Below are 26,325 nucleotides of genomic sequence, written 5' to 3'. Positions count from 1 at the left end.
GTTGTTTTACAAGCTACTTATTTAATGCATTGTACTGCTGGGGCAGACTTCGAGACAAATTCACAATGTGAACAGTTTGAATGGTGTGTAGAACTCCAAAATAGCATTCACACTTTCAGTACAAGCAGCAACAGTCACCACTGAAATGAAGTTTACCATGTGTCAACCTAATCCTTAATATGGTGTAAAAAAATAGCCAGCAGGCACACAACGTCATAAGACGTTAATATTAGGTTAGATTTAGGTCATGATGTCAGATAGGGTTGGGCTGATAGACTATCCCATTGTCCATCGGTGATGGCCAATAGACAACACAATGCTGACACGGCATCGCCGATCCTCCTCCCCGCTACTGTCGCAAACCCGCTCGCGAAAAGTACACACTTGGCCCCGTTTACACTGATATGTCTTAGTATTAAAATGGCATTTTAGAACGAAAATGATCCACATACACACCGTGTTTTACCTAGCATTTCTGAACAGCCCTCCGTCCGCTGAAAACGCACATCACGTGACCACACACAGACACAGACACGCACTGTCATGCGCCTCTGAGCTCCAGGCAGAGAGCAGTGCACAGCGGACACTATATTAAGTATGTACAGCTGGATCGCTTCTCACTATAGTTGTTAAATGTGATATTCAGACATCCCAAGTCTCCCGGAAGTTCTAAGAGTCTCTATGCATTTACGGAACTCACAATGCCCGCAAACCAGTGATAATGTCCCGGAAATGTCTCCCTCCCGGTCCTCAAATAAGTCGCGCACCCTTTCACACCCCCGGATCCCTTTATCGCACGCATTCTATCAAACATCCCCCCCCCCCCCCATCCCCGCTTTTCACATGATAACGATGCCAATGTCCATCGCGATGTTTCACATTAGACATCGTTGAATGCCAAATTGGTCGACATCACCCAACCCTAATGTCAGATGACCAAAAATAGCGTCTAAGGACAACATTATTTTGACGTCCAATAACAACATCAAATGATGTTGATATTTGCTTGATTTTAGGTTGTGTTGGAGAGTGACCAAAATCCAACGCAGAGCCAACATCTTAAACCAATCTCACATTGACGTCAAATACTGGCATTTATTTATTCGTCAGTTATGGCAACCAAAATCCAACGTCTGATAGACGTCATAGTGGTAACATCCACACAAGGTGAAGCTGTAACATCAATAGACGTTGATATTTGGTTCATTTTAGGCTGGATGTTGGACATTGACGCCTGACGTTGGGTTCTGACATCAACTTGATTTTATTTTCATACAAAATGAAATGTCTCCATGACGTTGGAGTACAACGTCAATCTGTTCCCTGTCTGTTCCTGCTGTGTAATGTGATATTCCACCTAAAAAATGTGTATTCACTCATGCTGTTACAAACCTATGACTTTCATTTTTCCTGGGATTCACAAAGAGAAACGTTGGTACAGCATGAGATTTTAAAATAACTGTATTTTTGGTGAACTATTCCTCTAAAAGACTTGTGACAAATGGTCTTGTACTTTCAATACATTATTCAGAAGTATTACCTGAGAATTTACTGTCTGAATTTACTACCTGTCTCCTTCAGAGCTGTATTGTCACTGCTGGTGTAAAATTGATGTTGTTTTTTAGCACTGTTTCTTATGAGTGCTTTAAAACAACAGTGGCTAAAGCCATGTCTACTATTTTAAATTAGGCCAAGTGCCAAGTCCTCATTTTTATTAACGCAAGAGATTTTTGCTGCATTAGTTTTTAGTGGTACATTTCCGAGGCTTTATCCCAATAGTCGAAGTCGAGACATAGGGTGAAAGGGATAAAGATAAAACTATGCCAAAAATATACATCTCAGTGGTTGATCTGTTGTGCTGATACAGCCCCGGCTAATGCCCCTTACTCTCTAAATGAACATTTTGCATTTGTTGTGTGCAAATGTTCAATCTCTTTTCCTGCTTGGGTGGCTTCATCAGGTTGGACAGCTCCGCTTCGGCTGTATTTGTTGTTTAGATTAGGCTTCCCAAATGAGAAAGAGTGTACTGTGCTTTCAGAGAGGTAATACTTTGAAAGACATTCCCGATAGGACTCCAAAAATAGGTGAGGGTGTCAAGTCTTGTAAATGTAAAGGGATTGTAAATAAACAGTATTGATATTCACTTGCCTGATTTTCAGTAAAACAGGGATGCTCTTGGATGACTCCAGAGTTTACCTCCTACACACCCAGCAGGATATTTCTAGCTATGCCGAAGGTGTTGATTTGCTGGTTAAGGTGTGATTAATTGAGGATGGAGTTTAACCGATGAAGCATTAAAACAACCAGCTTGTTTAGCTATTTTACATTGTCGATTGGAGTCAACATGAACAAGCGGGACTGTTGACAATATAAGAAACCACAGTACAGCTGCTTGTCAATATTTATGAGTTGGATCACTGGTAGTATGGAAACTGCTTTAGACCTTAACAAAAAATTATTTATTACAATAATTCCATTCAAGAAGTGAAATTTGTATAATGTATACATTCATTCCAGACAGACGGATATAGTTCTAGAGTTTATTACTTTTAATTATTTTCATTGCAACTTATGAAAGCCCCAAATTCATTATCTTAGAAAATTTGAATATCGTAAAAAGATTTAGTTTTGAAGACACCCAGTGTCACACTATTATCAGCTAATTAACTTAAAACACATGCAAAGCCCTTTAAAGGGCCTCCCAGTCTAGTTCTGTAGGCTACACAATCATGGGAAAGACAGCTGATTTGACAGTTGACTAAAAGACAACTATTGACACCTTGCACAAAGCTGTTCACAGAGCTTTGTCTCCAAGCACATTAATAGAGAGGTGAAGGGAAGGAAAAGATGAGGTAGAAAAAAGTGTACGTGCAATAACCGCACCCTGGAGAGAATTGTGAAACAAAACCCTGTCAAAAATGTGGGGGAGATTCAAAAAGAGTGGACTGCAGCTGCAGTCAGTGCTTTGAGAACCACTACGCACAGACTTATGCAAGACATTGGTTTCAGCTGTTGCATACATTGCGTCTAGCTACTCTTGAACAACAGGCAGTGTCTTTTAGGTCTGTGCGATTTTGGGAAAATATCTAATTATGTTTTTTTTTTTTTTTTTTTACAGATATTACGATTTTGATTTGGTTTGCGATTTAATTTTGTAGTCAAGCTTTAGCTCAACAATCTGTATTGTAGCTTCTTACTGCTAAAATGCAGTGAGTGTTACATAAAAAATGAACTTAAAATATATTAACTCATATTAGCAAACATCTCAGAAATTGTACTTTGTTGTTGCTTATTGAAGATTTTTTTTTCTGTTAATAAATAAATATTCACAAAGAAGCAAGTTGCCTTTCGTTGATCGGGTTCATCAACTCAGTGTAGCTCAGTGATTCACCTCTCACGCCAGAGACCCGGGTTTTATCCCTGACCTTGACAAGACGAAGACCAAGATGAAGACCAAGACAACGACCACAAAGACTAAGACCAAGATGAAGATGAAAACCAAAAAGACCATGAAGATGAAGACGAAGCCTTAGAAGACAAAGACCAAAATCAAGATATTGACGAAGATGACAAAGAAGACCAAGACAAAGAAAATGACGACCAAGAAGACGAAGACAAAGAAGATGCTCAGACAAAAAAGAGGAAGACAAAGAACATGAAGATGAAGACCAAGACGATGACCAAGAAGACAAAGAAGATGACGATGAACACCAAGACCAAGACGAAGAAGTCAATCATCAACTTCCAGTAGCTCAGTGGTTACGGGACTCACCTCTCACGCCAGAGGCCTTGACAGATGATGACCAAGAAGATGAAGACAAAGAAGATGATCAGACGACAAAGAAGGTGATGACGATGAAGACAAAGAAGATGACAATGAAGACCACGTCCAAGAAGATGAAGACTAAGACCAAAAGACCAAGATGATGACGAAGACCAAGACGAAGAAGTCGATAACAACCAAGAACCAAGAAGACCAAGATGAAGATGACAACGAAAAATAGGAAGATGAAAAAGACTAAGACAAAAAAAGAAGGTGACAAAGAAAACGAAGAAGATGAAGATGACCAAGAAGACAACTAAGACGAAGAAGACTTAGATGACAAAGAAGAAGAACAAACACAACAAGTGTCAACTGGCAGTACTTTCAGTTGACATTTTAGCAAGACACTACTCATATAGCTGCCTGTGATGTCGTCCTGTTTTTCGTTGTTTGTTTTTTATTGTGGGCGTTCCGCATAGTTCGTTTGCACAATTTCGATTGGGCAGAATGAAAGTGCTAGTAAAATGGAGGTCATGCATTTGCTCTGGGTGGGGGAAGTTAAATAGTATATATTTCATATCACAGCCTCTTGCGATTAGCTAATCGCAACATTTAAAATCACAATTGCGATTCGATTTTGATTAATCGCACAACCAGAGTGTCTTTTGAAGATTTATCAGAACAAATATATCTATATTAGTATAAACATATATGAACAAATATATCGGATATTTCAAATGCCTGAAAAAAATCATTACAAATATTGTATTTTCCATTTTTTTGTAGTTGTTTGGTTTTAAACCTGTGGACCATGCTTCACAGGATAATGAGAAAAGCCAGCTGTTTAGATTAGAGTTTGTCATTTTGGGAAAGCTCTTGTCTCTGTATGCAGCTTGAATCAGAAACAGTATGGAACAATTATTGGGTGCAGCTGATTGTCACTAGGAACCTAAAAGTACCTCATTCTTCTATAAAAGGTGCATGGTAGTACCTTAGAGTAGAAATATACACCTATAAGTACAAACTTTGCAGTTTTTCTAGGACTGCACAAGCTGCACAAGGCTAATACCAGACATAAGCTTGTAAACTCGTTGCTGTGTATATACCATCAGTTCAGTAGTGGTCTGAAATTGAGCTGGAAGGACCTCTGTAGTTGCGGTTTTGGAGATTACGTTAGCACAAAATACACGCTTACCTTATATTGTGTTCATTCTTAACCCTCACTATAGACAGTCTGACAGAGTGTAAGGAAAATGTTGAAAAGAAAAATGAGTGATGAAGAATCTAAGAGGTGTCAGATGCGTTACTTTACAATGCTTCGTAAACAGGTCTCTTTCTAATGGTCCACTTCAAGCGTCCATTTCCTCCGTCTGTATTTTGCTATATATACAATGAGTCATCGTCAGCACATTTAAGCACGGTATGATTGAAAGGCCTGGCTCCGTCTTTTAGACAGCAAACACTCACACACAGTAGCAAGCACATTTAAATTCACCTTGTGCTTATGAGTGCTGGCGCAGAGTCTCAGCTGCTCAGAGGAGCGGCCTCGGTTTAGCTTAGCTTGCACAATTTACTCGAGACAAGGTCAAAGCAGCTTCTTGTGCCCTAAACCATGCTAACTAATGTGCTTCTAAAAAGCATCTTGCGGCGCACGTGATGTAGTTAGGATAGGCGTGGTATCGGTGGCGTTTTTCGAGGGCCACTTCAGCAGGGGATTTTTATTGCAGAAGCGAAGCCAGATGGCTTTTACCTGGAGGACAGTCAGCAGATTGATCTGAGATAGATGCAGTAAAAACGGCAAATGAAATATCTGGCCATATCTATAATGTGATACTCTTCTCCTTTGTAACGAAAGAATAAACGGGTGGTCAGATCTCTCTAGTTTATTCTATCTATCTATCTATCTATCTATCTATCTATCTATCTATCTATCTATCTATCTATCTATCTATCTATCTATCTATCTATCTATCTATCTATCTATCTATCTATCTATCTATCTATCTATCTATCTATCCATCCATCTCTCCAACCTTCTCTAAATCAATCTTTATATTAATCTCTCCATCCCTATTTCCATCCATCCATCCATCCATCCATCCATCCATCCATCCATCCATCCATCCATCCATCCATCCATCCATCCATCCCTCCATCCATCCATCTAATGATTCATCTATTCATTCATCTATCCCTCCCTATATCCATCCATCCACCCATCCATCTCTATATAAATCCTTATATCCATCCCTCCATCACTATATCCATCTCTACATCCATCCATCAATCCATCCATCCATCCATCCATCTATCCATCCATCCATTTATCCCAATTTAAATCCCTATATCCATCCCTATATCCATCCATCCATCCATCCATCCATCTATCCATCCATAGCCATATCAATCCCTTCATCCATCCCTCCATCTCTTTATCCATCTTTACATGCATTGATCCATCAATCCATCTATCCATCCACCCATCCATCTCTATATCAATGCTTATATCCATCCCTCCATCACTATATTCATCTCTACATCCATGCATCCCTCCCATCCATCTATTCGCCATGTTTTACTGTGTATTCAATTTTGTTTTCAGTCCATTCATCCATCTATCCATCCATCCCTATATCAATCACTATATCCATCCCTACATCTATCTATTCATCCATCCATCCATCCATGTATCCCTGTTTAAATCCCTATATCCATCCCTATATCCATTCATCCATCCATACATACATCTATCTATCACAATATCAATCCTTAAATCCATCCCTCCTTCTCTATATCCATCTTTACATGCATTGATCCACCTATCTATCCATCCCCATATCAATGCCCATATCCATCCATCCATCCATCCATCCATGCAATCATCCCTATATCAATTCCTATATATATATATAAATCCATCCATCCATCCATATATCCATCTCTCCATTCATCCATCCATCCATCCATCCATCCATCCATCCATCCATCCCTCCATCCCTATTTCACTAATTCACTGTGTATTTTTCAGAGTATACAGTATATTCATGTCTATCATGAATCTATGTCCATCATCTCTACATGTTGTCCTAGCATTCCACCTTTTCATTTATCATACAGTAGTTTCGATTGTTCTCCCTGTCGGTCTGCCTGTCTTCTGTGAAGTTATTTTTCACTCCATTTGTTCAGTAAAGATTGTCTCCTCCCAGGTTGCCTCATTTTCATTCTCAAAATAAATCTCCATTATAATACATTACTCTATATGCAAACAGCAAGTTCCTTCTGAATGCTAACTACCGAGTTCGCCTAATGCATACAGAAGGATAAGTAAATTGTTGTAGGAGGATTCAAACCTTGTACTGCAGTGGAAGGACTTAAAGTGAAACCAGATCTGATTCAGAATCAGCTCTCAGACATAAAATATTGACAGAGAGACGGTTGTTTGGGCTGAGGAGGGAATCTGGAAGAGTTACTGGTAAGAGTGAGACGTGTGCGATGATGTCTGCATCACTCAAGGGAGTCTACGCTTTACTCGACTGACGAAAGTTCTCATGTTTACTATGCAGCGCTATCTATCTGCAGATGTTAAGGTGCTAAGCTATTGAGCCACATCAGCGTTTCTAAACTGCGAGCATGATATCACCCAATTTCCACTTTTCATCAGGGACCAAGGATCAATGTATGTCCTTTGCCCTTAATGAAGAATCAATAAACCCAGCACGTTCAGGAGAGTGAGGTCATGGTCAAGAAGGTCACCGACTAGCCGGGCAAAGGCTGCAGGGGTCACATGCACAAAATCAGCATCACATAAATAAAAACATCACAGTTTAATAATCGCCATTCTTAAATCAATGACTGTTCAGCAAACATTTTGAATTGTTTCCATCTCCTAAAGTCTGATTGGATGAAATTTGGCACAATCGAAAAACCTAATGCTTATTAACCTGTGACCACATATCTTAGTTGGAACTAAATGTTTGTCAGCATTATTGGCAAGTGCATACATTATGCCTTCGTCCACCAACAGGCCTCAGTTAATCAATTGTCTGAATATCAATGCTCTTTGTAAATGTATACATCACAGTTAGGAAAGGCCTGTCTTTGTAGTGCTTGATGACGATTTCATATGCTTGATAGTTATTCAAATGGGTCAATAATGTTTTTTTAGGACACAGCAATTTCAGTGATGTTTTTAGGGCATTGGAAATATATCAGCAAGCCCAGAGTGTATCGTGATATTGATAGCTCAAAAAAATGCAATCAATCTGGAGCAGTATAAGTGACACATTTGGGAATTGAAAGATTTAAAAAAGCCTCTTTAAACCCTGAGAAGCCAATTTCTCCCCGAAAAAAAGTTTTAATATACTTGATGGGAGAAAAAAAGAAGACCTAATGCATTCGGAAAAAGCCTAAGGCTTTCAATGGCAACATAATGGGAATTGGAAGACAGCACGTTTTGACGGGAACATACTGAATCTCAAAAGACCAGAAAATGTTCTCCTTTAAAGGTGTGAGCTCTGGAAAAAAAATCACAAATGTTGCTTTAAAGCCAGTTTTAGTGTTGTTTATGAAAGCCTCCGGCTCCTGCGGTCTACCCCAGTCATCTGTAAATGTCAGTGCTGTATCGGACAGCCATGCTATTTGTTTCTCGACCGGATTGAAGATGGCAACCCTCCCTCTCTCTTGGGAACCCTCCCCAGCATCTATTTAATATTTCACAGGCACTTATAGCTTATTAGGCAGCCCCCCCGAGGCCGAGTACGCAGCTTTCCATGCAGACTCTCAGCATTATTTAATTTCAATTTTAGTGTCTTGGCCGGCTGACGAGCCGTCCTGGAGCACGTCCTGCGGCCGCTGGCCTAAAAGCATGGCAGAATTCAAATGAGCGCCCGTTGTGTTGTTTGATATCCAAAAGCCAATGTGATCGTGTGTCAGACTGAATTATATTGCGAAGCCATTGAGCTGAGTTTGAGAAAGATAAAGCTACAGGACGTCTTCGTGGGATGATAAATGTATTAGCAGCTTGATTTCAGTTACGTTTTTTTTTTCCAGGAATTTACAATGTCTTGTTTAGAGGAGTTTTATTTGTGCCATTTTGATGTATTTCTGACTGACTATATTATGATGGCCCCTTTTAGACTTTCTGACAATTAAGGCACTGTTTATATTCGATAATACAATGATTGCTGGTGACGCAGTGGCGCTGAAGGTAGTGCTGTCGCTTCACAGCAAGAAGGTCGCTGGTTCGAGCCTCTGCTAGGTCAGTTGGCGTTTCTGTGTGGAGTTTGCATGTTCTCCCTGCGTTTGCGTGGGTTTTCTCCAGGTGCTCCGGTTTCCCCCACAGTCCAAAGACATGCGGTACAGGTGAATTGGGTAGGCTAAATTGTGTGATTGTGTGTGTGTGTGTGTGTGTGTGTGTGTGTGTGTGTGTGTGTGTGCTCGTGCGTGCGTGTGTGGATGTTTCCCATAGATGGATTGTGGCTGGAAGGGCATCCACTGCATACAAACGGGCTGGATAAGTTGACAGTTAATTCCACTGTGGTGACCCCAGATTAATAAAGGGAAAAGAAAATGAATGAATGAATAAAAATGATTGCTTGATCTGATTGCTAACAATGAAGGAGACATATTTCTTTTTACGATGGATTAGTATTTTAATCCATCTCTTTTGTGCAGTTTTTTTATCTGCTCACAAGTAGACAACACAATAGGAAGATGTGGATGGGATATGAAACATTTTTGAGCTTGCTCACTTTCATCAACTTCTAGAAATAGCTGAAAGTGAATATCTTATAAACAGGGTCTTTTACTCAGTATTGCAAGATATATTGTAATACACAAAGTTGCAGTTCAGGGAAAACATTTTTCTTAGAATTGTTTCCCTTAAAATCGTGTGAAATTTATCAGCAACCCCAGGGTGTATCGAGATATTGATAGCTCAAAGATGCAATCAATCTGGAGCAGTATAAGTGACTCGATGATTTAAAAAAGCCTCTTTTATACCCTGAGAAACAAGTTTTTGCATGAAAAAAGTTTTAATATTCTTAATATCATTTCATTGCATTTCCAATTGTCTAAATTATGACGGTCCCGTTCAGACATTCTGTCAATTAAGGCACTGATTATACCTGTTAATGAAATGCATTTTAATCGATCTGATTGCAAATTATGAATGAGACATATACCTGTTTAGTTTTTTAATCTATTTCTTTTGTCCAGTTTTGCCCGCTTTTCTGATTTGTAAGGGTTCTGACTACTTTTCTCAGAAACACAACTTGTGTGTGGTTTTTATTTCTTCACAAAGAGTTCACAAGTAGGTGCAAATTGGATATGAAACATTTGAGCTTGTTCACTTTCATTCACTTCTAGACGTACTGAAACTTAATATCAGATATAAACAGGACTTTTTACTGTGATTTGCTGGATAAGTAACCCAAAATTGTTAAGCACAACAGAGAAAACAGTTCAGTAAAAAACAGAGTATGACCTAGACTTTTCTCTTAGAATTTCTTTCCTTTAAATTGGAAGTTGCAATTGTCAAAATATGTCTTAGGCTTTTTACACAGTTGCAACTTGCAATTTAAAAAAAAAAAAAAAGTCTAGTTGATACTAGGTGATTTTTTATTGAATTATTTTCTCTAAATTGCACTCTGACCAGTGGTGGAAAGATTACTGAAAAATCATACTCAAGTAAAAGTACCAATACTTGCCTAAAAAATGTAGTGCAAGTAGTGAAGTTTCTCAAACTAATTTCGAGAGGAGCACGTGATAGGATTGACTACAGCTGATCCCCATCACTAATCACTAACTAGCCAATCGGATCACTCTAAATTCAATATAAATGTCCAGCCTAAACTTCATTACTCATCTTCGTTTTGGAAACCCCCCCCCCCCCCCATCCTTCCCTTCTCCCTCCTCCTCAGTCTGGGTGACACGGTGGCTCGGTGGCTAGCATTGTTGCCCCACAGCAAGGAGGTCATAGGTTCAAACACTAGCTGAGCCAACCGATACTCTCTGTGCGGAGTTTGCATGTTCTCCCCGTGTTCGCGTGGGTTTTCCCCGGGTACTCCGGTTTCCTCCCACACTCAAAAACTATGCAACAAAATTTAAAGTCACAAGCACTTACTACAAACTAGCGCAGATAGTGATTTATTTTGGGAAGCTATCGAGAACTACCTGATCTCATATCCCTCCTAATGCTTATTGACCAGGCGGGAGCCTTGGGGTCATCTATCACCGAGCTCAGGGTTTTCTCCCGGGACAGCATGCCAAACTAGCTTAAATAGTCAAGCATTATCTAAGTGTGAACTCTTAAAAAGATATTTGTTGTAAATATTACTCAAAGTATTAGTAAAAAGTACCTTTCCAAAGGTACTCAAGAGTAGTGAGTAGTGAGTATTACACTGTAAAAAGCTGGTGCATTTACTTGTAATTTGCGCTTGTGTGTGTGTTTGTAAATGTAACATTCTTTAGTATATCTAGTTATTGCGCAGCAGACGCACAATTTCATAAGACGTTATTATTAGGTTAGATTTAGGTTGTGACATCAGATGACCAAAACTCAATGTCTAGCTAGTGTCTAAGGAAAACATTATTTTGATGACCAATAACGACGTCAAATGACGTTGATTTTTAGTTGATTTTAGGTTGTTAGAAAGTGACCAAAATCCAACATTGAGCCAACATCTTAAACCAACATCATATTGATGTCACATACTGACATTTAGTCATCAGTTATGGTAATTAAATCCAATGTCCGATTGACGTCATAGTGGTAACATTCACACAACGTCAAGCTGTAACATCATTAGACACTGATATTTGGTTAAAGTTAGGTTGGACGTTGGGCACTGCCATTGGCATGATGTTGAGTTCTGACGTCAACACGATTTTCATTTCCAAATAAAATGCAACGTCCCCATGTCGTTAGGTTAAAATGCTAATCTGACATCATGTTGACATCTTGTGCCTGCTGGGTGTTTAAGGCCATTTTGATCATCATACAGTAAACATCCGTCATCTTCTCATCAGTAACATGCATTTAATCGTCTCTGGGTCAATGCGTGTAAAGATTTTGGACATCTTCTTGTACACTTTTAATGCTTCCAAACAGTTTATAAAGCCCCCTTGTCTTGAGGTAGTTCATTATGATGCGATTTACCTTGTATGTGCGATTTGATTAGACAGGAATCATAGACTGATTTTTCTAATCCCCATAGACTATGAAAAAATAAGTAGTGACTGCATGTTAAAGGAAAGTAGTGGAGTAAAAGTACCAATGTGACACTAAAAATGTACTCAAAAGAAAGTAAAAGTACACATTTATAAAGCTACATAGTAAATTACTTCTAATTCTGAGTTAAGCAGTAATGCTTCAGTTTCCCCCACAGTCCAAAGACATGCACTATAGGTGAATTGAATATGTTGAATTGGCTGTAGTGTATGTGTATAAAAGCAAGAGAGTATGGGTGTTGCCCAGTGCTGGATTGCAGCTGGAAGGGCATCCGCTGCGTAAAACATATGCTGGATACGTTGACAGTTCATTCCACTGTGGCGACCCCTGACAAATAACGGGACTAAGCTGAAGGAAAATGAATGAGTATTTCAGTACCATACACTTGAGCCAAATATCAAATCTGCCAGTGACCATTCATTCATTCATTCGTTCATTTTCTTGTCGGCTTAGTCCCTTTTTTAATCCGAGGTCGCCACAACGGAATGAACCGCCAATTTATCCAGCAAGTTTTTACGCAGCGGATGCCCTTCCAGCCGCAACCCATCTCTGGGAAAGGTTTATCACACCAGAAGATCTTATTGGTTAAGCAGCACACGCATTAGTGTTGCTTACTGTGTAGGTAGTGAATTTCAGGCAGTTGGAAGATTAATGGCGTCCAGGCTTAATGCTACGCCCAGTGTCACCAGAGAACAACTCTTTTCATTTGTACTCAGCTAACCATACAAACACACATCGTAGTACAGTGTACGCGCACAAAATAAACACCGATAGTAGCATCCGCACCCCTGTGTATCAGTCCGTCTGCGTCTTCCTCCAGACAAACTGCTCTTTAGGGCAAGCTAGTGACACCTCGGGGGACTGTGCAAGCCTGGAAAAAGTGCTTGAAAAACACCGTAGGTGCGAAAAGCAATTAGCAGTGAAGAGGCTGGAGGCGAGAGGAGACAGAAAGTGAGATTGGAGAGGAAGACATGTCTGAACATGAGACAGGGACACGGGGCCTTTGCCCTGCTCGTGTCAAGCCTCTCTTCCCGCTCACACTTACAAACATACCACCGTCTAGGGAGTTCTCATCACAGCCTGTAGCACCTGAATAACCATTGAGTCACGCATAATTAGCATGCATAATCGCAGCTCTATTGCACGGCGGTAAACAATCGCAGCTTCACGCCTATAAAACGACATCCAATTGCTGCAATAATGAGAAAAGGCTTCGCTTATGAGTGCTGTGAAAGAGATACGAACACTTGTTCTCGTTTTTATGTGAGGTAAATAAGTGATCCCGGCATTTCTGTTGATCAATGGGCATCTTGGTTTGTTTCCACTCTGGAAATGCGTTGGTGCCAAGTGGAGGCGTCTGGAGACGGTCAATATCCACATTTGACACACTCACTTGTCACTGCTAATCCTGGAGCCGAGAGCCTCTACAAAATCAATTACAACCTAATTACACTTGCACACAGTTTACAAGCCTTCATCTGCGTTTTTTCTAGTGTTTGAGGTGAGATGGACACGGTGTGTGTGTGTGTGTGTGTGTGTGCTTTTACTTACATTAGCTGTACTTTGGGAATGAATAGCGTATTATGTATAATGAATTAGTGTTGATTTTAAAGAGCCCATATTATACATGAAATAGGGTCATATCTTGGTTGTAAGGGTCTCCAACAACAGTTTAATATGCATGCAAGGTCAAAAAACACTTTCGTGGTCTTATAATCTGCATTTATTTTTACCTAATTATCCCAGCGACTCCTGTATGAATCGTCTAGTGATTCATTTGTTCCCAAACCCATCCTTAGCGCGAAGCTAATCTGCGCTGATTGGACCAATGACAGTCTGTTGCGATTGGTCGACTGCCTTCAGTCAGAGAGTGAAATGCCAAACAGCTAATCAGCAATATAAAAGTAATCACAGTTCATACACGCTCGATAGTGTAGACGTGGATTGTAGCTGCCAGTGGGTCAATGTAAATACAGACTATGGACTTGAAAATTCAGACGACTAACTATTTTATTGAGCAAAAACTCCAAAAACAGTTGAGGAGATCTCCTAGCTTCTCACTCTGCTCTTTTCACAGACACACACACACACGCACTTAACCCTGCTCCGGACGACAACGCGCGCGTGCGCACATACACACACACACACACACACCTCCGGACGACAGCGCGCGCACACGCACACACAGACACACACACTACTCCTCGTCCACGGAGCTCTGGTAACAAAGCAGCACGCGTCGCGTTTTTAACGTGACTTTGCACGCGATAAGAGAATATAGCCAGTTAACCTGATACAGTACACGCGGTTACAAGTAACAAATCACAACTAAATACATTTGCAAGCTAGAGTCAACGAGGCAACTTTAATCGCACGTACTTACACTTGAGAAATGGAGGAAGAAATCCATCCTGATGTCCATCAGTAAGTTACTCTTTACTGATCCTTCCTTTAACAAACGCTGATGAAGTATTCTTTGTAGCATGTAGTTTCCAGAAGTTTCCAGTAATTTCCAACTGCTTGGCTATAATGCTGAGGTTTCATCTTTGGGTAGAGACTCAATATATCCATCTGCAGTGTGACTTCAATCGACCGGCATGTTTGTGTGTGTTTGTGTGTGTGTGTGTCTGGGTTTCTGCGTCAGAGGGCGGGGCCTCAGGTTTGAAATCTCCCGGGTTTGCGCATGCACGTGAATACCTTGGTTTCGTTCGTACGTTATGGCGAAACACCTAATGAATCGGTATCAAGGCGACTCGTTTGAAGCACTATGAGTCGACTCTTTTATAGATGAATCAACAGTTTTGAACACTGTACACTAACAGATTTAAGCCTTAGCTGGATACTTTACTTCACTTAGAGCTGTGTTACACACTACATGGAGGGGAATTTTCAAAAACCCATAATATGGGCTCTTTAAATACAGTAAATCTGTCAATATAAAACTGATATTATATTACAGCAATGGTGCTCATAATTTTTAGTGGGTGCGCCTAAATTTTGGCTGGTGTGCCTAAATTTTTGAAGTCAGGAGCACCAGTGCTACCATGCAAAAACGTTACGTTCGAGCCCTGCTATAAAAGTTGAATTGGTTTTTGTTGAAGCAACAAATGTTATTTTTTATTGTGCCTGAATCCTTCAAACTCACTTGATATGTACAACAGAAAAAAAATAGTTAATTGTGAATAGTTAGATTTGCCTTTAATCTACATTAACCATACTTTATGCAAATCCAGCTATGTGACTTTTGCTGATGTGCACATTTTGACATCGATGCTGAAGCGATATATTGTGCAGCCCTAGTGCATAATGTTCATGAAGGCCAGAGATTTTAAAGAATTTAAAAGGATTTCTAAAAAAATATATATTTTTTGTGCTGCATTACGTTTATGTTTCAAATATTTAGTTCCTAATTCCTAATTTTTTCTTCATTTATTCGTTTTTCCTTTAGCTTAGTTTCTAATTTTTCAGAGGTCGCCACAGCGGAATGAACCGCTAACTATTACAGCATATGCTTTACATAGCGGATGCACTTCCAGCCGCAACCCAGTACTGGGAAACATCCATACACACTCATATATTCACATATATATATTCAAATATTCACACATTCACACACTCTACTACAGCCAATTTAATTTTTCCAATTCGCCTATACTGCATGTCTTTGACCTTATGGGGGAAACCGGAGCATGCAGAGGAAAACCCACAAGAACATGGAGAGAACATGCAAACTCCACACAGAAATGCCAACTGACCCAGCTGAGGCTTGATCCAGCGACCTTCTTGATGTGAACGTGCTATCCGCTGCGCCACCGTGCAACCCATATGTAATATATATTGTCTGAATATGTACAAAACGAATACAAAATGTGTGTCATCAAAACATACGACACACAGTATAAGCAATTTAATCAGCATCTCTTATAGGTTTTGCTACAGTAATTAATTTCTTTTGCTTTAGAAAGATTTCGCTTTTCGGATTTCAGATGCTGTACAGTATGTGTGTGTTATTTAGTAAGGGTGTATGTGTGCTGAGACGCCTCAGGTCTAAATATACACGACTGTACCTGAAGCCTCTAAGTGTGCGGTCGACTGGGGGTCCGGAGCAATGAAGAGTCACACACACCTGCCTCTCTATGTCATTCTGAGGGGCCCGGGGCCGTGTCAGGTTTACACACACACACAGACGCACACACACGCGCATGAGTGACGTGGAGCCAGCAGTTATGCAGCTCAACCAGAGATAATTCAGTGCCGGCTGATGAGAAAAGGTTAAAAACTGCTAAATGTCACGTCTTCATTCGGTTGTGTATAGGGAGAGATCAGACATGCTCAACATCACAGACACTAATGTGTTTTTGACATTCTATTTTCACAATGCATAGATGGTGGTTGTGCATAGATCGCACACTAAAACGGATTAAAAACATGTTTCCTTTTGTATATTTTGTGCTAAATAATGTTAGATTGGCTCGTACAGTATCTCGTTAAATAGTGTCTCTTGTGTTCGTTTAGTGACAAAACTATTGTAGATGTAGACAACATATAATAATATTATTTATCCATTTTTCCTTATTTAGCAGTGTTCTAAAAATCTAAAATAATAAATAAATAAATAAACTAACTATAAAAAATAAAAAAAACAAATTAATTAATTAAATAATTGATTATAAATAAATGAATAAACAAATAAGAAATAAATAAATAAACAGATAAATAAAAATAAATAAGTAAATAAATAAATAAATAAACTAGTTAAAAAAATAAACAAACAAATTAATTAATTAATTATAAATAAATGAATAAACAAATAAGAAATAAACAGATAAATAAAATAAATAAGTAAATAAATAAATAAACTAATTATAAAAAATAAACAAACAAATTAATTAATTAATTAATTAATTATAAATAAATGAAAAAAAACAAATAATAAATAAATAAACAAATAAATAAAATAAAAATAAAAATAAAAATAAAAATAAAAAATAAAAATAAAAATAAAAATAAATAAATAAATAAATAAATAAATAAATAAATAAATAAATAAATAAATAAATAAATAAATAAATAAATAAATAAATAAATAAATCAAAATCAAATCAGATAAACTCATTCATTAATTTTTCTTCGGCTTAGTCCCTTTATTGATCTGGGGTTGCTACAGTGGAATGAATCACCAACTTATCCAGCATATGTTTTACGCAGTGGATCCACTTCTAGCTGCAACCCATTACTGGGAAACATCCATACATGGCTGCATTTCGTCATTAAAACGAACGTTACGGGGCGGTATGACGCCGTTCCTTTTCGCACCTACTAGCCAACCGCTTACCTCCTTGTGGATAGCTTTTACAGATGTTACCAGTTTGTCCAGTTAGCTCCCCATGTACATCAGTCGACTTGAGAAGCAGAGAGGAGTTGACTACGATGACGGGACTGGAGTGCAGCAACTAACGGTTTCAAAAAGCAGGCAAGACAAAAACAGAAGCCCAAAAATAAAATAAACAAGTAAATTACAGGGTGAGAATGTGGTACAATTTTGAAAACGTGGTAAAAATCAAGCGAGGGCTTTCCTTTTTCTGCATTGCTTTTTAAATTATTGGCTGTGTTTAGGAAAGTGGGTGGGCAGGTCAATCTGTGCTCTTGAAAACACTATTGGTTGGGTTTAGGGAAGGAACAGCAGGCTCGAATGGCACTCGCGAGAGAAATTTAAGATTTAAAAAAGCGCTCTCAGCAGCCTCTGGTGGATTCGTGAAAACAAAAACGGCAAAAAAATGTAGCTCCTGGGACATATTTGGCACTCTCCAGAAATGTATATACAGTAGTGGTACATTTTCAGAATGAGCCTGGGTTGGGCAATAAAAACTTCATATAAAAAAAGGAAAACTGCTAATTCACGGATATTTTTATCAATAATTTTCACTGAATACTAAATTTTATTATTTCTGAACAATCATGTATTCATGTATCCGGTAAATCATCTTCTCTCATTTCTTAAGTGTATAACTCTGACTTAAAACCAAGTGTACTGTACTGCGAAGAAACTCTTCTGACGCCTGACTCTGAATCAGTTTCAAAGCTGCGCAGATTGAATGCGTCAGTGCAGAGGATGGTGTGGTCTTGTGTGTTTACAGGGATCTTGTTCTTGTTTAGGGGTTAAATGGGGCAAGCATTCCTGAGGTGTGAGAAGAAGCCTGACTCATGCCTCTCTATGGCCAGATTTATTATAAGGAAGCACTCATGCAGACAGCCGGCTGGATTTTTTGGAGTCTTTCGCCTCATTTAGACATTGTGTGTGAAGTGTTTTGGCGAAAAGAGGACAAGGCACATTAAGGGATTATTTTGGCCGGACAGGTGGTCATTGTCTCTGAAGTGACATGAAAACTGTGTGTTTGTTGTGATAAGGCAGCAGTCGGCTGAGGGTCGGAGGTCAGGCTTCAGCGTTCCTTACAAGATATTGCATTGCACTTCCTTGCCTTCTCAATGTACGGCTTCCCAGAAGGACATTTTCACTGCTGATAGGACACTGTTTTATTGCTTTAAGTGGCAATCTGAGTTACAGTATGTACAAATAGTTTAACAAGATGTGATTACTGTTGAATAAATACGTTCCCATCCCTTATATGTTAGTTGTGTGTGGGTGGGTGCTAGTTTATGTGGTTTATGAGGACATGGATTTCTTCTATTACATGGGTGTGCTGTTGGTATGACAGTGATAAGGTGGTTTATGAAGATGTGCTTTGTGTCCTCATAATTCAAAATGCTTAAATATCATACTCAATCAAGTGTTTTGAAAAAAAAAAGCCACAGGATGTCTGCGAGGAGGTTTAGGGATAGGGGTAGGGTAAGTTAATATATTAAGTGTTTTTTTTTACTTTATAAAATACATTATGCCTCTGGAGAGTACCCGTAAACCACATATGCAAGCTAGCGACAACACTCTTATAGCGTAACACCACTCTTATATGAAAGACATGTATTAAACCATGCTAACAAAGTACTTTTAGATTGTTATGCTGTCATAAACTTGAGCTAAAACATGTTAGCAGCTTACTAACACCAAAAAAAACAACAAGCTAAACATGCTACTAACATGTTAAATGATTTAAAAGACATGATAAATATGCTAAGTGTTAAAAACGTGTAAAAACAGGTTAATATCATTGTAACAAAGTGCAAAAATATGAAGGCCTAAGGAATGGTAATATGCTAGAAGTTTGCAACATGCTAACACATTGTAGTAATGTGCTATAGCCAGCTAAAACACTCCAAAGCCCTCTGACAGTGTGCTAAATTATGCTGGAACTATAAAGCATTGCTTCAATAGTATAAAATACATCATGCCTGTGGAGTCCACGTAAACCTCATATGCAAGCTAGCAACATGCTAACACTACTATTTATATGACAGAGATGTATAAACCATGCTAACTCATTGTAGCAATGTGCTAAAACCAGAAACACACGAAAGCACTAAAGCTGCATTGAATAGCAACATGCTAACATCACTCTTAATATGATCGGAAATATATTAAACCATACTAATGATTTACTTATACATTTTTGCAATGCTATTAACTCGCTGCTTGCTAACTTCAAAAACAGTGAGCTAAACACACTACTAATATGTTAACTGATTTAAAAAGAAATGATAAACATGTTTGCTAAGTGTTAGCCATGTGTTAAAACAACATGCTAATAACATTATAACAAAGTGCAAAAACATGTAGGCCAAGGAATGTTAATGTGCTCCAACAAGCTAGCAACACGCTAAAACATGGCGACAATGTGCTAAAACCTGCTAAAACATACGAAAGCACTCTTACAGTATGCAGAAATTGTTAAGCTGTATGTAATCCCTACTGAAAAATCCAGCTTAAACCTGCCTAGGCTGGTTGGCTGGTTTTAGCTGGTTGACCAGCATGGTTTTTACATTTCCAGGCTGGTTTTCAGCCATTTCCAGCCTGGTCTTAGCTGGTCAGGCTGGAAAATGACAAGCTAAATCCAGCTAAAACCTGATTGACCAGCCTGGTTTAAGCTGGACATAGCTGGTTTTGGCTGTGCTCCCAGCGTGGCTAGGCTGGTCAAGCTGGTCTTAGCTGGTCATCTCCCAGCCTGACCAGCTAAGACCTCGTTGGAAATGGATGGAAACCAGCCTGGAAATGGCCAAAACCCCTCTAAAACCAGCCTGGTCAACCAACTAAAACAAACCAACCAGCCTAGGCTGGTTCAAGCTGTTTTTTTTACTAGGGATGCCAATGGAGAGTCCCTGTAAACCACATATACGAGTATGTGTGTGTCTGTATTCTAAAACAAGTTAGCAACATGCTAATGCCACTCCTAATGTGATAGATATATATTAAAACATACTAACAATGTGCCTATACATGCTTGCAATGCGATTAACCTGCCAAAACATGTTTGCACCTTTCTATATCTAAAACTGTGAGCCAAACATGCTACTAACATGTTAAATGGCTTTAAAGACATGATAAACATGCTTGGTAAGTGTTAAAACACAATAGCAATGTGCTCAATAACACTAACACAATGCAAATACATGTAGGCCTGAGGAATGTTAATGTGCTACAACAAGCTAGCGACACGCTAAAACATGGTAGCAATGTGCTAAAACAAACTAAAGCACACTTACATTATGCCAATGGAGAGTCCCCGTAAACCACATATACACGTATGTGTGTGTCTGTGTTCTAAAAAAGTTAGCAACATGCTAATACCACTCCTTATATGATAGAAATACATTAAACCATGCATACAATGTACTTATACATGTTAGCAATGCTATCAACTTGCTAAAACATGTTAGCAGCTTTCTAACCCCCAATAGCAACAAGTTAAACATGCTTCTAACATGCTAAATGATTTAAAAGACATGCTAAACATGCTTGCTAAGTGTTAAATCATAATAGCCATGTGTTGTAGATATTTGAGGAAAAGCAAATACAGTTAAATATTGTTTATAGTGATATTCGTAATGTATGCTAGCTTACGACCAACCAAACCAATCCAGAATTAGCATATAAACCTGCACCGTCTCCTGCTTCCAGGTATGACTTCATCGAGATCCGAGATGGGAATTCGGAGTCTGCAGACCTGCTGGGCAAACACTGCAGTAACATCGCTCCTCCTGCCATCATCTCCTCCGGTCCCTTCATCCACATCAAGTTTGTGTCTGATTACGCACACCAGGGTGCCGGTTTCTCCCTGCGCTACGAGATCTTCAAGACTGGTGAGTGCATGAGCTCCAGTGTGGTTAAAGGAGCTGATCATTTTGAGGAAAAAAAAATCCCTTCCTGACATTGAAGAGCTCAAGTGTGTTCGTATAATCATATAATTCCTTTCAGAGGCTTCTGTATCGGTCACTAGATTGCAGCTATTATAATCAGTGGAGTCATGATGACCTTCAGTTAAAAACTTATTTCTTCAGCTTCTTATCAATAAATGCTTAAGAGACTTTTTAAAGAAACACTTGTGTGGAATCATGAATGAGAAATTATTCAGCGTCTTGTGAAATTTGCATTCTTTTTCAAATATTTCTGAAAGTGGGGTGGCACGGTGACTCAGTGGTTAACACTGTCACCTTACAGCAAGAAGGTCGCTGGTTAGAGTTCCGGCTGGGTCAGTTGGTGTTTCTGTGTGGAGTTTGCATGTTCTCCTCATTTCCTCTGGGTGCCCCTGTTTCCCCCACAGTCCAAAGACATGCGCTACAGGTGAATTGGGTAAACTAAATTGGCAGTAGTGCTGCATAAAACTTTTGCTGCAATTGTTGATGGTTCATTCTGCCGTGGCGACCTTTGAAAATGAATGAATGAATGAATATTTCTCGAAATATATAAAATCTTTTTGAGGTTTCTTTTGGGACAACATAACTGTTATATGTTCAATCCACTTAAATTTGTAAAAAAAAGGAATGGGTTAATTTCATTTCTTCATGTTGTCTCAACACAAATGGATTATGTGGAACCTAGCATTTATTTTTTTTTTTACGGTGTAACAGAGTAAGAAAATGTGTACAGTATTTCCTGTTATTCTGTTTTTCTTTTAGGTTGGCTGGAATAAAAGCAGCTTTTATTTTAAGAAGGTCATTCATTATTATTATCCCGTTTAAGAACTATTTGAAAAAGTTTTTACAGGAGGGCTAATAATTATGACTTCAACTGTTCATGCTAATCAAACTAAATAGTAATAAAACGCTGAAGAACTGTGTAAAAATATATACAAGTTTAAAAAAAATAGATAAGCAACTATTATTATTATTAATCAAACTATAATATTACCAAAAAAAAAATATATATATATATATATATATATATATTTTTTTTTTTGAAGTAAATATATAGTTGAAATCAGAATCATTAGCCACTCTTTGATTTTTTTTCTTTTTTTAATATTTCCGAAATTATATTTAACAGAGCAGAGAAGAAAATTATTACAGTATGTCTGATAATATTTTTTCTTCTGGAGAAAGTTTTATTTGTTTTGTTTCAGCTAGAAAAAAAGCAGTTTTTAATTTTTTAAACACCATTTTAAGGACAAAATTATTAGCCATTTTAAGCTATTTTTTTTCAACTGTCTACAGAACAAACCATCATTATACAATAACTTGCCTAATTACCTAATAACCTGCCTAGTTAACCTAATTAACCAAGTTCAGCCTTTATATGTCACTGTCGTTAAATGTCAAGCTGTATAGAAGTGTCTTGAAAAATATCTAGTCAAATATTATTTACTGTCATCATCGCAAAGATAAAATAAATCAGTTATTAGATATAAGTTATTAAAGCTATTATGTCTAGAAATGTGCTGAAAAAATCTTCGCATCGTTAAACAGAAAACGAGAAAAAAAATAAACAAGGGGTCTAAAAATTCAGGGGGGCTAATAATTCTTACTTCAACTGTATATATATTGCAGACAGTGATACAGCCAATTCACTGGATGGGAATGATTGGGAGGCCATGATCGGTAAGGGCCAATGTAGGTAATTTGGCCAGGACACCGTTGTTACACCCCTGCCATTACACCCAGAAAGTCAAGACCTCAGTTTAACGTCCCATCCGAAAGGCGGTGCTCACTGACAGTATAGTGTCTCCTTCACTATACTGGGGCATTAGGTCCCACACAGACCACAGGTTGAGCGCCCCCTGCTGACCTCACTAACAACACTTCCAACCGCAACCTAGCTTTCCCATGTGGTCTCCCATCAGGTACTGACCAGGCTCAGCGCTGCTTAGCTTCATAGGTAACCTTGGGCTGCAGGGTGATATGGCTGTGGCTTTAAACAAAATTTAAACAAACTAAATGTAGTAATGTTAAACTTAATTTGTTTGTTTAAATTTAGTCCTGCTGACATGAATGTTACAGATGTTTTTACTCCACATAAAAAATAAAATACATCCAGTTCAACATTTTTTTTTAAAAAGAGCAGCATCTCTTTAGAGTTTTTGTGTCTCCAGCACTGTAGCGTTTGTTGACTGCTGGTCGGGGTGTTTATGTGTGAAGTCTCAGCCTGTGATTGATGTCTGATCGCTTCAGCCTGTTTTTCTGGGGGTCACGAGTGTCCTGGGTTGATTTTGGAGGTGCTCTTGTTACGCTGTAAATCTCGTTAGCTGAACGACCTTTGACTTTGGCTTGCAGAAGGTCTCGAACTCCTCCGTCCCGCTTCAGACACGCTTGGGCTGAAAGTTGCCCAAAACGCTCCCAGACCAATTAAACATCAAGGGGGAGAAGAAAAGAAAATAAACTGCGTTTGGAGGAAAGGCTTAACTCTTTTCATCCGTCCTCCAGAATGCCAGGAATGCCCTCTTAATTGGATTCTGATCTCTCATCCTTTGGGAATCAGAGTTTGGAGAACATTGGCAATTTGTGTGTGGAGTTTGTACGAATCTGTGGAGATTGTGTTGTACCAGCTAGAAGTACATAAAGCATAAGAAAAATACTTTTTACAGTTGTACAAAAACGTGGAGTTGCTTTTAGAAAAAAATGTATACTGTATACTGTAGCACTCAAAAAGCTAAATTCAAACAAATAACTAAATAAATAAATTTAAACATAAATAAATATTTAATAAATTATTAAATAAATATATAAAAAGTTAATAAGTAAGAAAATATGTATGTAAATAACTAGATCAGCAAGAAAATATGTAAATAAGTAAAAAAGTAAGTAAAAAGTTAGTAAATGAGTAAATAAATAGCTTATAAGTAAATAAATAAGTAAATAAATAAATTTGAATTTAATAAATAAAAATAAAAAACAAGTAATTAAGTAAATAAGCAAGTAAATTAGTAAGTAAAGAAATTAATAATTAAATAAATAAATATGTAATTAATATATATATATATATATATATATATATATATATATATATATATATATATATATATATATATATATATATATATATATATATATATATATATATATATATATATATATATATATATATATATATAAATAAGTGAACAAGTAAATAAGCAAGTAAATTAGTAAGTAAATAAGTAAATAAATACATATGAATTTAATAATTAAATATAAAAATAAGTATGTGAATAAGTAAATAAGCAAGTAAATAATTAAGTAAATGAGTAAGTAAATAAGTAAATCAATTAATCAATATGAAATTAATAGATGAATATAAAAAAAGTTAAGTGAATAAGTAAATAAGTGAGTAAATAAGTAAATAAATAAATAAATAAATAAATAAATACAAACCCCTCATAATTATTTTTTTGTTTTTATTTCCAATTTACCCCCCCCCCCCCCAAAAAATGCAAATGAAACTGAAATAAAACAAATTACCAGTAGTTTAAGTATAAATTAAGTATAAATAATTGTAAACACAATAATAGAAATTAAATATATAATATAATTAAATATTTAAAATAAAAAAAATATGTTTCATCGAAATTGATTCTTTTTGACTTATTGTAATAATATTTTTGCTGTTAAATAAAATAATGTGATATCAATATGTAAATGCATACAATATAAATAATAATAATGATGATGAATATTGTGATATTAATAATTATCATCATCATCATCATCATCATCATCATCATCATCATCATTATCACAACAACAACAACAACAATAATAACAAATAATATAATTATATTTATTAATAATAATAATAATAATAATATTATTATTATTATTATTATTATTATTATTATTATTAGTAGTAGTAGTAGTAGTAGTAGTAGTAATAACAACATTTATTATGTTTTATGTATTGTAATAGTATTCTTGCTATTGTATTATAAAATGTTATTTTAATATGTAAACACAATATAATAATAATAATAATAATAATAGTAATAATTATAATAATAATGATTATGATGATAACTATCATAATAATAATTTTTATTAATCTTTTTTTATTTTAGTTTATTTATAAAAAAAATTGTAAAACCGTATTAAAATACATTTTAATACAGATTTTAACTTGCTGGGTATTGATTATAATTATGCCTATTAATATTAAATATAATAATATATAATGTTCTTTCCAAGGCTTTTTCTTTCTCTTTCGGAGGATAATGTCAATAGAGAGCAGCGTTCAGTCTCTCTGATGCTGTAGACTGTAGATATAGCCTTTAATGAAAGTCTATGGGATTAGACTTGTCAAAGTGCAGGCAAAAGTAATGGTCATATTAGTGTTGGCAAACAGCATTAACTAGCACTAGCGTGTTCCTCCAGGAGCCCTGCACTAGCCGTATGGACTCGTGGGAATGGCGATGAATGTTGTTTTGCTACAGTGATGATTAGCCTGGTAACATTAGCGCCGCGGCTTCATCACGGCTAATGGCGAAAAACAGCAGAGTTATTCTCTCTGTAAGCTGCGGTAATTGCTGAAATCATCGCCATCGCCCTCAGGTACTGTTACCGGTTATATCCAGTCGCAGGACTCATGATGAGGACACAATCTCAGTTTACACCAACCAGAGATACCAGCAGGAACAGCTTTTAATAATGGAGCCACATGCGTGTGCTCTTGTGGAATGCTGCTAGAGCCGTGTGTGGGTGATATACAGTTGATGTCAGAGTTATTAGCTGTTACCCTGTATATTTTCCCCCCAAATTATTCAACACATTTGTAAACATATTAGCTTTAATAACTCATTTCTAATAGCTGATTCTGATTCAAAGATTCTGATCTTTGCCATGATGACAGTTCATAATATTGCAATATAGGTTAGTTCTGAAAACATAGCCCTATATATATATATATATATATAAATATATATATTTCTGGAGATCGCGAATTATGTAGCTAGAGGTACATATGGCTGCATTTCATCTT

The 26,325-nt window shown here is 37.3% G+C and overlaps 1 protein-coding gene across 4 annotated transcripts in view; it reads left to right on the top strand.

The window, feature by feature from the left end:
- Positions 1-26,325, top strand: part of nrp2a (neuropilin 2a) — a 135,853-nt gene that overhangs the window by 19,794 nt on the left and 89,734 nt on the right. For all 4 annotated transcript variants that reach the window (XR_015475631.1, XM_087235393.1, NM_212965.1 and 1 more), the window contains 1 exon segment: positions 21,064-21,245. Coding sequence is in view for 3 of the 4 variants with exons in the window: in XM_087235393.1 (XP_087091519.1) it covers positions 21,064-21,245 (182 nt within the window). In the remaining variant the exon portion in view is untranslated.

The sequence above is a fragment of the Danio rerio genome, chromosome 1 (genome assembly GCF_052040795.2).
Source record: "Danio rerio strain M-AB ecotype USA chromosome 1, GRCz13ab, whole genome shotgun sequence".
NCBI lineage: Eukaryota > Metazoa > Chordata > Actinopteri > Cypriniformes > Danionidae > Danio > Danio rerio.
Note: the sequence above shows the minus strand (reverse complement) of the source record. Positions and strands in the feature narration are given on the sequence as shown.